Consider the following 15425-nt stretch of genomic DNA (forward strand, 5'->3'; position numbering starts at 1 on the left):
CATATGTTTTGATAAATATAACTGTAAAGGCCATTACTTTATTGGCACCATGAAATTGTTTTTACTAAGGCTTCAAACCACATATGAACTGCTGGCATTGTGTCACTCATCTCTGCAATGCAAACATTTCATTTCTAAGCTGGTTTCATCAATACTGAAAATATCTGTGATGAAAAATAGTGCTTAGTGCTCCTCCGACAGACAAGACCTCCAGGACCCCAGTCATGCTCAGCTCCCCACCACCGAACTTAGTCCATGTCCTGGATGTAAGGGAAAATACTTTGGCAGTTAAGCTGCACCTCGAGAATATGAATTGGGAGTATTATGGGAGCCGTAAACCCAGGGCAGAATTTATTCAAAATATCTACAGTAGTAAGACAGGCACATGCTATGTGTATGCAGTGGGTCCAGCCAATCTGGCCGTGCAGAAAAAAAGATTTCATTTCCAGCTGGATTATTTAACCACGTGCGGCCCATCCTTCGAGAAAGAAATCACACTTTTCCAGCTGTAAAAGGGCAATTCCAGCTGGAATGACAGTATTTCCAGCTGGATTAGTGAACCAAAAGTTATGTCCAGCTTGAATATTCCGGTTTCAAGCTGGAAAATTTACATCTCCATTCAAGCTTCACCTGGAGGAACCCCAGCTAAAATCTCATTCCTTTCCAGCTGGAAAATTTACAACTCCAGTCAAGCTCCAGCTGGAGGAACTGCAGCTTGAATCTCACCCCTTTCCAGCTGCAAAATTCACAACTCTAGTCAAGCTCCAGCTGGAAGAACACCAGCTGGAATCTCATTCCTTTCCAGCTGAAAAATTTACAATTCCACTCAACATCCAGCTGGAGGAACTTCAGCTTGAATCTCATCCCTTTCCAGCTGCAAAATTCGCAACTCCAGTCAAGCTCCATCTGGAGGAACACCAGCTGGAATCTCATCCCTTTCCAGCTGAAAAATTTACAATTCCAGTCAACATCCAGCTGGAGGAACTCCTGCTAGAATCTCATCCCTTTCCAGCTGGAAAATTTACAATTCCAGTCAAGCTCCATCTGGAGGAACACCAGCTGGAAACTCATCCCTTTCCGGCTAGAAAATTTGCAACTCCAGTCAAGCTCCAGTTAGAGGAACTCCTGCTAAAATCTCATCCCTTTCCAGCTGGAAAATGTGCAACTCCTGCCAAGCTCCAGCTGGAGGAACTTCAGCTTGAATCTCATCCCTTTCCAGCTGCAAAATTCACAACTCCAGTCAAGCTCTATCTGGTGGAACACCAGCTGGAATTTCATTCCTTTCCAGCTGAAAAATTTGCAATTTCAGTCAAGGTCTAGCTGGAGGAACTCCTGCTAGAATCTCATTGTTTTCCAGCTGGAAAATTTACAATCCCAGTGAAACTTCAGCTAAAGGAACTCCAGCTGGAATTTCATTCCTTTCCAGCTGAAAAATTTACAATTTCAGTTAAGGTCTAGCTGGAGGAACTCCTGCTAGAATCTAGTTGTTTTCCAGCTGGAAAATTTACAATCCCAGTGAAGCTTCAGCTAAAGGAACTCCAGCTAGAATCTCATCCCTTTTCACCTGAAAAATGTACAACTCCAGTCAAGCTCCAACTGGATGAACTCCAGTCTGAATCTCACCTCTTTCCAGCTGAAAAATTTACTACAACGCCAGTCAAGCTCCAGCTGAAGGAACTCCTGCTAGAATCTCATCCCTTTCCAGCTGGAAAACTTACAACTCCTGTCAAGGTCCAGCTGGAGGAACTCCAGCTTGAATCTCATCCCTTTCCAGCTGGAAATTCAACTCAAAAAGTGCTTTTCCAGTTAGAATGGGTACATCTGAGCAAATTCTACTGGAGTCCACTTTTATTTGGGAAGGAGAGCATCTGCACCATTGCAGTGGTGCACGAGGGAAATAGGGTGTGTGGGCTCTGGGTAAAAACTAGTTACGTGCTAATGTTAGAGGAAGTGACAGTTGCACTGGCTACCACCAACTCTCACGCAGCATCCAAAATGTTGAACTCGGAGTAGGCCTGCCAAAATTGCATTCTGGGTAGAGTAGCACCACTTGCCCGCAGAATACAATGCAAAGGGGAAAAAAAATAACAGGATGCTTATGTAGCTTTGTGAGGGCAACACATATCATGAGAGATTTTTTGCTGTTACTGTGTAAGGGGCATGTGTCACTGATTGTTGGAGTAACTCCTCAGTGACAACCAGTGTGGTAATTAGGTGATACCGCCTAATATCAGCATAGTAATCAGTAGTGCCATTGATACCATTGTGGTGATCAGTGTTACTACCTGATGCCAATGTGGCAATTATGTGTTCTACGTGGTGCCAGTATAGTAACGAGTGGTACCAGTTGGTGTCAGTGAGGTAATGGGTAATACCGTTAGGCACTAGTGCCAGGTGGTGCCACCTGGTACTAGTGTGGTAATGAGTGATATCACTTGGTAGCAGTGTGATCTGCTGTGATAGCTGAACAGACTAGATGTTCTGCAGGTGGCAGAAAAGCTGTATGCCATCATGCAGTGAGGCATGGAACGCCTTCTTCCTGTTTTAAGGTTATAAAAACAAGTCCGTGGAAAACGTTATGCGGAAAAAACTGAAGAGCCTGCTTTGTGACAACTGGAAGCAGTGCTATCCTGGACCTACATGCTATCTGTTGGCGAGCGGCCTTACCATGCACAGCCGCTGAGAAACGCCTACACCGTAGCCAGGGCGCCGTTCAGTCACCTCTCCTATTCATTCATCATAGGTTATCCTGAGACTGTTCTGCCTGGCAGCATTTTGACATTGATGAAGTCTGCTTACGCTCACATCACATGCGCATCAAAATCAATACTTTACACATCGAGCAGGCACAAGGTTGCCACTGAGTTTTGGGTCAATGTCGCCAGATGGCGGGAAAAATGTCGGCAAAAGTAGCCATTTTTCATTTAAATTTCACCAAAAATACCGCCACACTATGAACACTATAAACGTAAGGTTATAGCAGTTGCTAACTATGGGAGAATTGTATGCCCTGTGTGTATTACTCCGGTGAACAGTAAGCGATATCATTTTTTGATATTTGACTATACCGAACAAACCAGATGTATAGAAAATCTTGAGCTTATAATTTGGTCTGGTGCTTAGCTTGGTATTTAGGTAGCCAGAAAAGGTTTTACAGCGAACTATTTTTTGTCATGGGGGAATTGTGTGTGGCGGCTGCTGCAGGCTTTTTTTTTTTATTCGAAGGCTTGCTATGGGGGGGGGGGGGGGGGGGGGGTGCCATAGAATGAAGCTGTCTTTTAACATAAAGAAGCCTTGCAGTTCATTTTCTTCTTGGAACCGGAGCAAGCTCCGGCTCTTAATTATTGTCCATTAGCCACAAGTGTAAATGCAGGCTTAATTTGTTTGTATCCAACTGTCGTAAAAACAGTAGTAATAAAATGCAAATTGCGTACAAGGCCGTTTATCATAATAACCTATCTCCTGCACCCACGATGGGAGAGCGTTTTTGTCAACTGATTTCTTGTGAATATCACGTCAACTTAATTGCCATATGGCCTGCATTTGTTTCCCTCTGTAACCTTATCTTGTCATCCAAGGAAATATCATTTAACGTTTTTTTTGTATGTAACCTGGAGGCATTCTTATGACAGCAACAGATGAAATATATGTAATGCAAAGAGTGTTTGATGGTACGTGTCTTCGGCTGAGGTGTAATAAACACTAGCTGAGGCATAAGGCTCCTGAGGCGCAATCTCCGCGTCAGTGCGCAGTAAGTATGTACGTGAGTCAGTCGAATGTGAGAAACACTCGCAGACTGCCCTTTAATATTTTTGCTTTCTTTCTCCGGAGCCTCGGAGAAGATCTCGGAGGCTTTCCTACCTTCGTACAAATGGTGGGTAATGTGGGACGACAGCACATGCTCACAAAATGTTATGGTTATGGTGGTTCAGATTTGTCTGGCGCCCCAGTCACCACATAACGGCTCTGTGCTTGCCAATTTCGATGTATACATTATAGAGCTTCAACCAGATGCACGAGTTGTCAGCCGGTGGCCGAACAAGTACAGCACAAAAAATTTGAGTTGCGATTGCTATTACATTTAACATTTCTTTCAAATGTGCCAAGTGGCATGCTTCGTCTATTTTTTTTTTCTCGATCTTCGTCGAAGCTTGCTTTCAGTCATTATAGAGTAAAATACAGCTGCATTGACATGTGCGCCTGTTAGCATGCGCTGCAAGACTGGATTTTACCACACTCTACCATGCGGCAATCACGGTGGCACTCGTGTCGAACACATCCCAGCCGAACACTTGGCAGTGCATGAGTGCGCAAAAACTGCACCAGTGCCTCTGAGTCGGCTAAGTGCATGGGGTCGAAGCATTCATGAGACATATGTGGCCCCCACAAGGGCATCCTACGCCCTAGAAACGTGAAGAGAACATTGCTGTTCGTTTGTTGGGAAGACATTGGGTTTAGAACTCGCATCGCGAGACCTTATTCAGAAATCACCAAAAATTCGTCATGTCACCAATAATAATATTTGGTCGCCACGGGCCTCTTAAATTTTGCCAATTTGGCAAAAAGTAGCCACCAGTGGCAACCCTGGCAGGCAGCATGTTACCTGCAATCCATGTAGGGGGCTTCAGTGTCGTTGTGTGTGCCTTGTGCTGGTTGCCAGTACGCTGAGCAACTGTGCGAATTGGCCATGCACCTCTTGCTTGGTGTCGTTGGGCCTAACATGCTCCACACTGAAGCCGCGGCAGAAGCTCTTAGGAAGTAGTTACTACTTTCTTGTTACTGCTGGAACAGTAACTTCACATTGAAATGAACATGCAGCTCATTTCTGTCACATCTTTCTTGGCAAAGTAAGTGAAAATGCAGCTAACCATAACCTGCCTTGCTCCAACGGCCACGGGTCGCATGCACTAAGTCTAGTGCCGTGGGCAAAGCCGTCACAGTTGTACACCGGATCATATCATGATTGTGCGCTTGATTGCAATTTTGTGCGCATGCACATGTATGCATATTCATTCCGTTACGCTGGGGATATTAGCAGCACCACTGGAAGTAGAATATAACTTCGGCGGCTGTTTTTTGTGAAACTACCGGAGATTTTGAACTGCATGCTTTATTTAAATGTGCAAAGAGACAAAAATAAATGGCTGCTTTTTTGCAATAACTTAGTCGATGTAGAACTGTGCACAAAAAATTGTTGTGAAGGGAAATAATTGCATTTCTTTATGTGATTTGCAGACAGAGAATCGAAACTACTTCACTATGACGTACATTTCATTCTGGCATATTCACTGTAGTGGGTTAGTCATATTATACAGAGTTTCTGCAACCTGCTCTCGAGCTTGGCATATGACGTTGCAAACATGGTAGAATTATTCTAATAGCACAAAGGTGAGGACAAGTGAAGTACACATACAGGGAAGAAATAACCAGGAAACATTAGCCATGTCTAGAAAGAAAAATCAATGGACTATGTATGAAAACCTTTTTCATTGCAAAAATTGCAGACACCTCCAAAGGTCTGCATTGAAATGCAAGAGCATAAGCTGGTATGTTTAAATGCTGAATGCGTCGATTGCTGTGCATGTCGTGATGCTCTTGTTGCACACATTGCTTCACTTTCTTTAGTGCAACGAAGTGGCGTCCCTCTGCGACCACTGGTTCGACCACCACGGCCCTCCAAAGGTCTGCGACGAAGTGAAGTAGTGTCCCTCTGTGACCACAAGTTCGGTCGTTATGGCACTCCGAAGGCGACGAAGTGGAGTCCCTCTGCGTCGAAGTGACATCCCTTAGTGACCACTGGTTTGGCCACCACGGCCCACCGAAGATTGCCCTCATTACGATTTCGAGGACCAAAGGTCGTTGCTGCGAGTCCCTCACACATGCTGGATCTTAACTTGACTAGTAATTTTGTGCTTCATATCATACCAAATCGTCTGCCACCACTCTGAACTCTGCGCCAAACGGGTGGGCCACAATTTTGACAGCAATGATAACTCTAAGTGACCCAATCCCGGTACCCATCCGGGTGGCATATATATAGCGGAACAACAGCATAAGGAGCAACTGGTGGTCCGGGAGCCATATGCGTGTGAGGCGCGAACCAAGATGGCACCTCCAGCGTGCCACCAGCGGCACCACCAGATGGCCGCCACTGGCGTGCCAAAGTGGTGCCATCTTGGCACCACTTAATCCAGGAGGGCCGTGGCGTGGTTGCCATCTTGGTGGCAGCACATGGTTTAGGGTGGAGCTTAAGGATGATGGCATATTGGATTGCTAGGGTGGCAAACCACCATGGTGAACAACTGCTTTGGACTTTGAGAAATTTCTAACTTAAGCCCTTAATAGTCACGGGATGCATCCATCATCTTGAATTTGGAGCCACCGACAGACCAACAGAAATCGCCAAACTTGAGAAGTACGAGCTTATGCTCTCAAAGACGCATTAGCAGGATTCTCTCCTTTGAGCTGTAGTCACTGTCCAATAGCACTGTCCAGTAAACATTTTCTTAAATGATAGGAAAAATACGCACAGTTCATGTGCCATCATTGCCACATGCACAATTTTTGTCATGTCATTTTATGTGGTTTTGTTTGAGATTGTTTGCCACAGTATATGTGCAGTGGCAAAGCCTCAATAAGATCAGTTTTAGTCAGTGTCCTATTTGTATATCTTTTCTTGTCCTTGTCTTTCTGTCTACTTTGATGGTGGGGTTATCTTTCCAGGCTTCATTGCCAGGCTCCTATCATAAACATGGGTTCTTTACTTGATTCTTAGTATTTAATATGAGTAATTATGCTTTGCACACTTGAGTGTTTCTCATAGGTATCTTTCAGAATTTCCTTTTTGTGCATGAGGGGTTTTTCAGCATCTCAAATAATCACGTCTCCAAAATGTGAAAATCTTGGGCATAAAAATTGCATATACAGGATGCTAAAAAGAGATACATAGCTGCTGTTAGATATTGTAAATAAATAAAGTAGTTTTTTTATTTTCTTGTTTTACAAGGCATTTAAACATTACCTTTTTCAGGGATGAACATATTTTTTTGCTGGCAGCAGCTGCAGAAACTAATTGCTTAGGACATGACCTGTGGCACATACTGAAGCAAGAAATTGCAGAAGGTATTAAGGAAGACTTTCATATTCATTGATGTGCACATTTTGGTAACGTACAGGTTTCATGATACTTTTTGATGATTTAGGTTATAGCCCTGGAAAATCTGAAAGGATCTTGAGCATGGCAACTGCATGTTCTGGCAGCACATTATCTCTGGCTGTTATGCTGCCATGTGTTGTGGATAGCTTCATCCGTGCTACTAAAGGTGAGTGTTTGCCACTAAAGCTGTAGGGCCATTTATTGTAGGCATGGTAATGCTACAGGACAGTGCAAAACATGTGGCACAAAAGAGCAAAGGAACCTGCGAGGTGAGCACTACTGAATTCGAGTGTTGCTTTCTGTATCGTTTTTTGCGGACTTGCCCCACGCTGCCCCCACACTGCCTCCATACATTGCTTACTTGGTCGCGTTGTTTTCAGTTCTGTTGTAGACATGCAAAATTAAGACTGCTACTGTGGCCTTTTGTGTGCACATCTGCACTAAGGTGTTGTCATTAATGCGTGACCATATGAGCATGCCAAATTTGCATGTAGACTTCTTTCTGGAGCCTTTTTGACACACTTGTTCATTGTGTACATGGCAGGAAAAAAAGAACTCATGTCAGCATCTAGATCCTTGTGCACTTTATTGCATCACTTGTTTTTACATGCTAATTAGGGGCAGAGCTAACCTTAATTTTCATGCTGTCACATCAACCAAAGCGGGCAGTCACTAAAACCAAGGCAGCTGCAAAGGTATAATTGTGCTTTGATACAGCTTAAGAATAAAGCATCAAATGCCCCTCAAAGGAGTCCCTCCAGCCAATGGCATCGATGGTTTTTATTATGTGGCAGTTTATTTGTTTTTATTCTCGTCACGCTAGTTAATCTGTTGTTATTCCTCAGTAAACACATTGACCACCATGTCCTAAAAATCAGTCGGAGAGCCCGCAATTGGCCTTATTCTGCACAATGAACTACCTAGAAGTTATCTATGCACAAACGGTTATTACATCTTCAAGATTTTTGAAATGATAGTGTTCCTTAGCTGACACACTTGCATACCCATTATGAGAGCTACAACTTTTCTATTTGGGCTAAGGTAATAGCTTGACAAGATGGGTGCGAGAAATAATACTTTATTTGACAAACAAATTTGGCAAACATCTTTGGCAAACACGATTACAGTTTGCTTGAAAATCATGCTGTGGTAGCCTCTTGAAATTCAAACTTCTGTTATGGCTGTCAAACAGCTGACAGTAAACAAAGCAACTCGGCTCCGAGATGCCTACAAAACCTGTCAAGCTCTGCTGAATGGCTGCCGATTCCATGTCTACGGGACGCTGATAGAGTGATTGGGGTCACTTTCATCCGATTTTTGGTTTTCTGAGCCGCCAGCTGTCGTGTAGTGTTAAGACGTAGCAACACAAGGAGCTGGAGGTCTTGCCTCTAACGCACCTCGGGACTCTGACGGCTCCGTATTGACTAAGTAGCAAGCGCACTGGCAGGCTTGTCTATGCTCTTTTCCTCGCAAAAAAGGGGATGCTTAGATTCGCATTCAAACATTCTTTTTTTCCCATGTTTTTTTGTGATAATAGGGGGGTGCTTAGAATCGCAATAATACTATAGTATAAAGAAAATAAGGGGTTTTATTATGAGACATATAAGAAAGGAGTCACCAGCAGCTGACCGAAAGGAAAACATTGGGAACGTTTCTTTTGTTGTTGATAAATGTGAAATAATTCATTGTGGAAGTAATTGTTTAGGAAGTAGAAAAAACAAGCACGTGCCACTGGTGAGATCTGAAAGTTCAACTTCTGAATTTAGAGTCCGATGCTGTACCACTGAGCAGTGGCGATGGCTGTTTAATATTCAGCTTTTTTAGGTATTTATTGTGTCTAAACTATCCTTGAGAGTGTTCACCAGCACCACCCTCCATCATAGCAGCGGACACGGAACTGCTTGTGATACTGCGAGTGCCACGTAAAACGTGATCTAATGGGGAGGGCAGGAGCTGTGTGATAATCCTCTTGAGGCCTGACCACATGGCAGTGTTTCTTCTGCGTCGCGTCATTGCTTGGCGCGCGCTAGAAAGGGTGACCAAACATGACGGCGTACAAACTGGCATTTGCAAGCCAATGCATTGTTCCCGTTCCGCAGCTAAAATCGTGCTATTCAGCGACGATGGGCCCTTACTGAGGAGGGTGGGGGAGGCAAGGGGAACAAAGGCGCAGGCATGCATGTGGACAAAAGAGGAGCTCTTGCTTTCGCTGAAACAAGTTGCGCCTGTGGCTTGTCATTCGTCCCCACCTGCGAATCATTTGCGACGTTGGCGCTGAGATCTTGCACCACCAGATGCCTGCGTCTTTCAGCGTCTCCTCGCTTCAAGCGCCAGAAGTGCACCTCCGGCGACGCTGATAGCCGAGATGCTGATGCGGCGCTGAAAGAACACTGCCATGTGGTTCGGCCTTTACGCTATGTGTTATGTCAAGGCCGGCTGATTTGAAGGCCTTGGTAAGGTAATCAGCAAACAAATGCCGGGAAAATGACCAGTTTCATTATGATATACATAAGGAACTGTTGTTGGCAGTATGTTCACTATTTCAGTCTTGAATATGTAGGTGTCAGCTATATATATATATATATATATATATATATATATATATATATATATATATATTACTCAAATCGTATTGCATTCATTAATGAGAATTCACCCACATTTAACTCATTCCTTACCGTGGGAAAATCTAGTTTTTTGTAGGTGTCTGTGGTCTTTTTTATTTTTATTTTTTTGTGCAAGAGCTATTAGATTCAATATGTTTTGTTACACATGAAATGGAAGCTAAATATATGGGCAATTTAGAGGCATAAAAGTTTGCAGAACAAAATATGCAAATTGCCAAAAACGAGATTTTACCAAAATATTTATTTTATTTATTTATTTATTTATTTACAATGGTATCCTGCATCACCAAGGCATTAGAGCAGGGAAGTGGGCTTCACAGATAGCATCAGGTTATTCCAAACAAAAAATGCAAACAGATATTGTGAACGGAAACATGCAATGTACAGTGGAACTAAATATCATTCAGTAAGGAAACAAAAGTGCTGCTGCTGCCACTCAGCACATGCGCTGGAAGTGCATTCGATTCAGTGATTTTTTTTTAAAGGAGAATTTGATGTAATTCGTGTTGCACCTAATTTCGCAAATCTTATTTCCGTTGTCCCTTCTGGCTGACAGGTAATGGGGGCCATGGTGTTGGAAAAGTTAGGTGTATGAACGAGCCTCGCCGACGCGGCACGCCGCTGCTTGTAGTGTGCCCGACCTCCGACAGGTGGCGCGACTGTTTGAGGCCATCAATGCCAAAGCTCAGCGATCGTAGACATGCGGGTTGACTCGCTCGGATTCGGGCAGAGTACGGCCATTGGAATCTTTCGTCTTCCGTCATAACTCGCTATTAGAAATTCACAGTAAAAGAACATGCTAGCTTTGGCCGTTTATAGTCTTCAAACACACCATAAAATGCGTCAGCTCTATTGCATTTCGCTTCTGCTTAAAGGCGACCAGTTCGGTCATGATTTCAATCCGTGAAATCGCATTCATTGAAAAATAAAAGGTTATCTTTTAACAAATTTATTTTTAAAAATTTAACACGTTTGTTTGTATCGTTTAACATCGCCGGCGTGTGTATAATTCTTTACAACGCTGATCGACTCGATCTAAAAATTTCTCATACAAGATTTATCTCATTTCATCATCAAGGAGATTTCTAAACTCTGTCGAGCTGTTGCGGCTATTTCAGTTACGAAATGTTCCAGTCAACAGATCAAAAAGGAAACCATACCCACTTTTGCTCTTGAATTTTTTCATGTGAGAAATATATGATAGCTGTAGTAGATACCAAAAAAAAAAGAAAAGGTTATGTTTCTGGGGCATGAGGTCCCAAACCGGCTCAAGCTGTGAGGACGCTGTAGCAGAGGCCTCCGGATCACTTCGGCCACCTGGGGTTCTGCAACGAGCACTGACACCGTTAAGTAAATGCCTGCCATGCTTTCCGCCTCAACCGAAATGCTGCCTATTATTTAGGATCAAACTGTGGTATCCCAGCTCAGTAATCAAGAGTAGAGGAGCGCACGGGCCGAAATTTTGAGCCCGAGCCCGGCCCGGGCCCGACGCTACAGACCCGCCTGCTCGGCCCAACTCTGAAAGGGACTGAGGACTGAGGTAGAAGTAAGCCATAGCAGAGACGTTTGATAGGCGACAGCACGGCACGAATCTTAAAACGGATACCTAAACATCAGCACCGATGTTACCAAAGAGGAGATGCGAAACTCGAAACTAAGTAGCCCGCAAGCAGCCCCTCTGCTCGGTCACTGACGGCTATCAAATATCCGGTCGCGGCGAGGAGGTAGGGAGGAAAGGCGGGTAGACGCTGGAAAAGAACTCGGAAGCTCTTGCATGGGGAACACGCGGAAAAATACTGTGTATTCTAGACGCTTATCGCACTATTCTCACTTTCGCAAAACTTTCATGGATTCGTGAGCGTTGTGTCTGGGCTGGCCCGGCCCGCCCGGGACAAATATACCTTGGCCCAGGCCTGGCCCGAGCCCGAGGGAGAGGGCGTTTGAGCGGCCCGAGCCCGTGCACAGCTCTAGTCGAGAGCCCTGTGACTAAGCCACCACGGTGCGGTAACAAGTAAATAAGTCAAGAAGACCTAAGTTTTTCTCAGCATGTACCATGATTATTTCGTCGGTTTTGCTGCTGTGATGTCGCAGATGTGCATTTCACTGTGAAAAAGTGAATATCAACCAGAATTCGGCCCTCTGTGTACAAGCCCCAGTCCGGCCCAGGCCCGCACATTTAAGCCTGGGGCAAAAATGCTCGTTTCTCGGCCCAGACGTGCCCATGGCTGGGTCGTGCTCGGGCTTTTGGGCCGGCCCGTGCCCATGCAGTGCAGTAGTGTGAAGCGCGTGCTACCTTCGCCTGACGCTTCTACATAAGGTTTGACGATCTCCTGCTTTTTCGGTTCCGGGGGCTGCCTTTCGATGGGTCGCTTTCTACTTTTCGAAGTTTTCGAAAGCTAGGCAACGAGGCAGGGAATATCATGGGGACCGCTTCCTGTGCCAGCAACGCGTGATGCGGCACGCTTTGCAGCACACGCCTATTTTACTCTGCCGTCCATGTTTTGGACACACACCTGGGCTCGAAATGCCTCTCACAAACATAGTTTGTTCATTGTATAGCTCGGTCCTTTCTTGGTATGTCAGTCACCACAGCTGAAGCCGTTCGTCGTCTTTTGGCACCAAAAAGAGTGATAATTTTTCCTTGCAGGATTTGTAGCTCGTATTGCAGCAGGGAACAAAGCATTTATTTCCACATTGCATGATTGCAGAATATACCATTATCGAAGAAAGGCATAGAGTGGGGTGTCAGCGAAATGCACCATGCAATGAGTGAGGAAAATAAAACGCGCGCCGATGCAAGTCGAGAACTGACTGCCGTTCCTTGCGACAACCAGCAAACCCACGATGATGATGATGATGAGTTGTGGCTGCACCCTTTGTATCAGGTGGGCTCATTAATGTGCCCTAGCCGAATGAGAATAGAAAAAAAAAAAGAGAGAGAAAGAGAAATAATAGGGTAGAGCTGCTATGAGCACTATCAGCGTCCAACTATTGTCCACCACATACGAAGCCTGGCTTTCGTCATGCGGATGGCGCCTCTTTGCTGTCCACGTTTGGCCGCCAACAGTCAGCGCCATCTCTCGGCAGCCTGGGGAAATTCAAGCATTGGTGTCGCCACTTGCTCTTCGGTGTGGAGTGGCCCATTCACACACCTCTTCTGTTCTAATACCATGGTGGGGGATTGAATATATTTTCGCCCCTAAATTTTCATCACATTATAATATATGGAGTGCATCAGCTTCAGCCTACTTTTTTTGTCACCTTTCCTCCAACATTTCTAGTCCTATTGTATCTTTCATGTCAGTGACGCTAGCGTCTCTTGAATATTGCTTTGGTATGAACCCTGGCTGCCCGGCTTTGTATACGTTGCAATTTATCGATTAGATAGCATTGGTGGGAGTCCCGTACAACGCTAGTCTACTCCATGTGTGGTCTTACCAGCGCCTGGTAGGCTGTAAGTTTTAATTTGTGGGGAGCATTACAAAGTGCCCGGTTTACTAAGAGTACCACTTGTTTTGTTTATTATCCTATTAATGTGTTGATTGAATGTGAGATTGTTAGTTAGAGTAATACCTAAATATTTTATTTTAGATGTTTTTTTCAGTGTATTATATCCAATTTTATACGAACGAAAACTATTCACCTTTTTTCTCGAAAATGTTTCATAACATTTTTCAGTATTCAGCTGTAGCTTCCAAGACTGGTTCCGTGTGGTTATGTTGTTTGACTCTTCCTGCAGAATTGCTTTATTGCGGCTACTGAAAATTGTCCTGTAAATAACACAATCGTCAGCAAATAATCTAATGTGAGAAGATATGTTAGTTGTGATGTCATTTATATGTATTAAAAGCATCAATGGTCCTAGAACAGATCCCTGTGAAACTCCAGATGTCATATCTATGTATTCGGACTTACTGTTACTCATGACCACACACTGTTCTCTTTCATCAAGATAGTCTTCAAAGTACCTTGAGAACTTTGTCATCTATTAGCATGTTCTTCATTTTGAATTTTAAAAGGTCATGCGAAACAGTCAAGTGCTTTACAAAAATTTACCAAGGCTTTAAAAATGCACTTTTACCTGAAAAGAAAAAAATGTCAATTTTTTTTTGAATGTACAAAATGTTTGGCCTCTTATTGGCCACTGTCTGAGCAATACAGAAGTTCTAAGTTGATTAGTATTTTGGCACAAGATAATAACCGGACACGCGAAACGAGGACAATGACAAGAATGAAACTAACCAGCGTGTGGATGCTGATGTTCAGCCTGGTTTCTGTCATCTTCGCTGTCATGACTGATTTCTGACGATAAAGGCAGCATGTTCAGACTCGCTGCTGCTAGGGGTGTCAATAAAGTTTATAAAATAACTGCAAGTTCGACGAAGTCACAAGATTTGCAAAGTTTTCAAGCTGGCCATTCTTGTTTTCGACGCTACTGCACCTTCGGAATGCACTCAAAAAAATGGCACCTTGAGAGAAAATAGAAAACAACACTGAAAATGAAGCTTCAGTTGTCTAATCACATGGCACAGCATGTTCGTAAGCAACACGGAAGGGTCTGAAATCAGTGTGGATGTTATTGTTAATGGTGCTGCGAGAGAAAAAAAAAAATAAGGAAACTACAAGAAAAACTAAGCTTCAGTTGTTTGATTACATGCCATATGGTGCAGTGTGTCCGTAAGCATCGTGGCATGCTCCAAAATTGTCACAAATATTTATAATTAGTGTGCTAAAGATGCTCAGTGGGTGTAATAGGGAAAGAGTTGTTTATTATTGTCCGTAGGAGAATGTGTGTGTTCATTTTATATTTTGTTTTGCTTCTTTTTTAAACTGTGCATGAAATGTGTTTTTGATCGAGTGACACTGTGCTATTGTTGTCATTGTGATGCAAACTTACTGTGACATGTGGCAGTACCTAAATGTAATGCGTGTTGTGCTGATGTTTGCTCACTTAATTTAAGGTGATTTAAAAATGTGAATCGGTGAGCCTTCACGGTCATTTCTTGACAGCGTTGCATGCTGCTCTTGATTCTTTCGTTGGGAAAATTGTGCCTAAACTGCTTTCAAGGATGTTTAACTGTGGCACCTGTCACAAGCAGATAAATCATGCACAGGTCTCTCAGTCACACTGTTTTATTCATGAATTTTCATGTTTTAATCTGCTAGATAATCATATAGTCTACCGGAACCTGTTGGCCAAATGCCTTGTGGGGATCATTTGCCAAGCAGAAAAGTATAGAGTGACCCTTTGCCATACATCTCTGCTCAGAAAGGTTGTGTTTGCTTGGACGGATACAGTGAAATGTGGGCATGAAAATGAGAGCTTTGAAACCTTTAACGAAGTGTCAGTTCTGGTGCAGAAGCTCTCTGAAATTTCCAGTGGCAGGTGAGTTAGTATTTCTTCCAAAGTTTGCAGAATTGGTACTGAAACAGTTTTATTTCTTGTTACAGAGATGTGAGAGACATTGTTTCCCACGTTGAAGAATTCTGCTTGCACACACCTTTTGTGAGTAACATTTTGCCTTTGAATGTAATAAGCCTTCAAAAACTTGTTCCAGGCTCAGGAAACTGTTTGAAAGTTCAAGGGAGCGGTTACTTATAAATGGAAAACAATGTTCTGGTGTAGAAGGGAATCAGCATGA

At 43.7% G+C, this 15425-nt stretch overlaps 1 protein-coding gene across 6 annotated transcripts in view; it reads left to right on the forward strand.

Moving 5' to 3' along the window:
- Mms19 (MMS19 nucleotide excision repair protein) overlaps positions 1-15425 on the forward strand; it is a 57317-nt gene that overhangs the window by 30181 nt on the left and 11711 nt on the right. For all 6 annotated transcript variants that reach the window (XM_084591153.1, XM_084591156.1, XM_084591157.1 and 3 more), the window contains 4 exons: positions 7031-7122; positions 7203-7322; positions 14950-15169; positions 15235-15289. In XM_084591153.1, coding sequence (XP_084447279.1) covers positions 7031-7122; positions 7203-7322; positions 14950-15169; positions 15235-15289 — 487 coding nt within the window. The remainder of the gene's footprint in view (positions 1-7030; positions 7123-7202; positions 7323-14949; positions 15170-15234; positions 15290-15425) is intronic.

This window comes from Amblyomma maculatum, chromosome 1 (genome assembly GCF_055883805.1).
Source record: "Amblyomma maculatum isolate TAMU_Amacu chromosome 1, ASM5588380v1, whole genome shotgun sequence".
NCBI classification, from domain to species: domain Eukaryota; kingdom Metazoa; phylum Arthropoda; class Arachnida; order Ixodida; family Ixodidae; genus Amblyomma; species Amblyomma maculatum.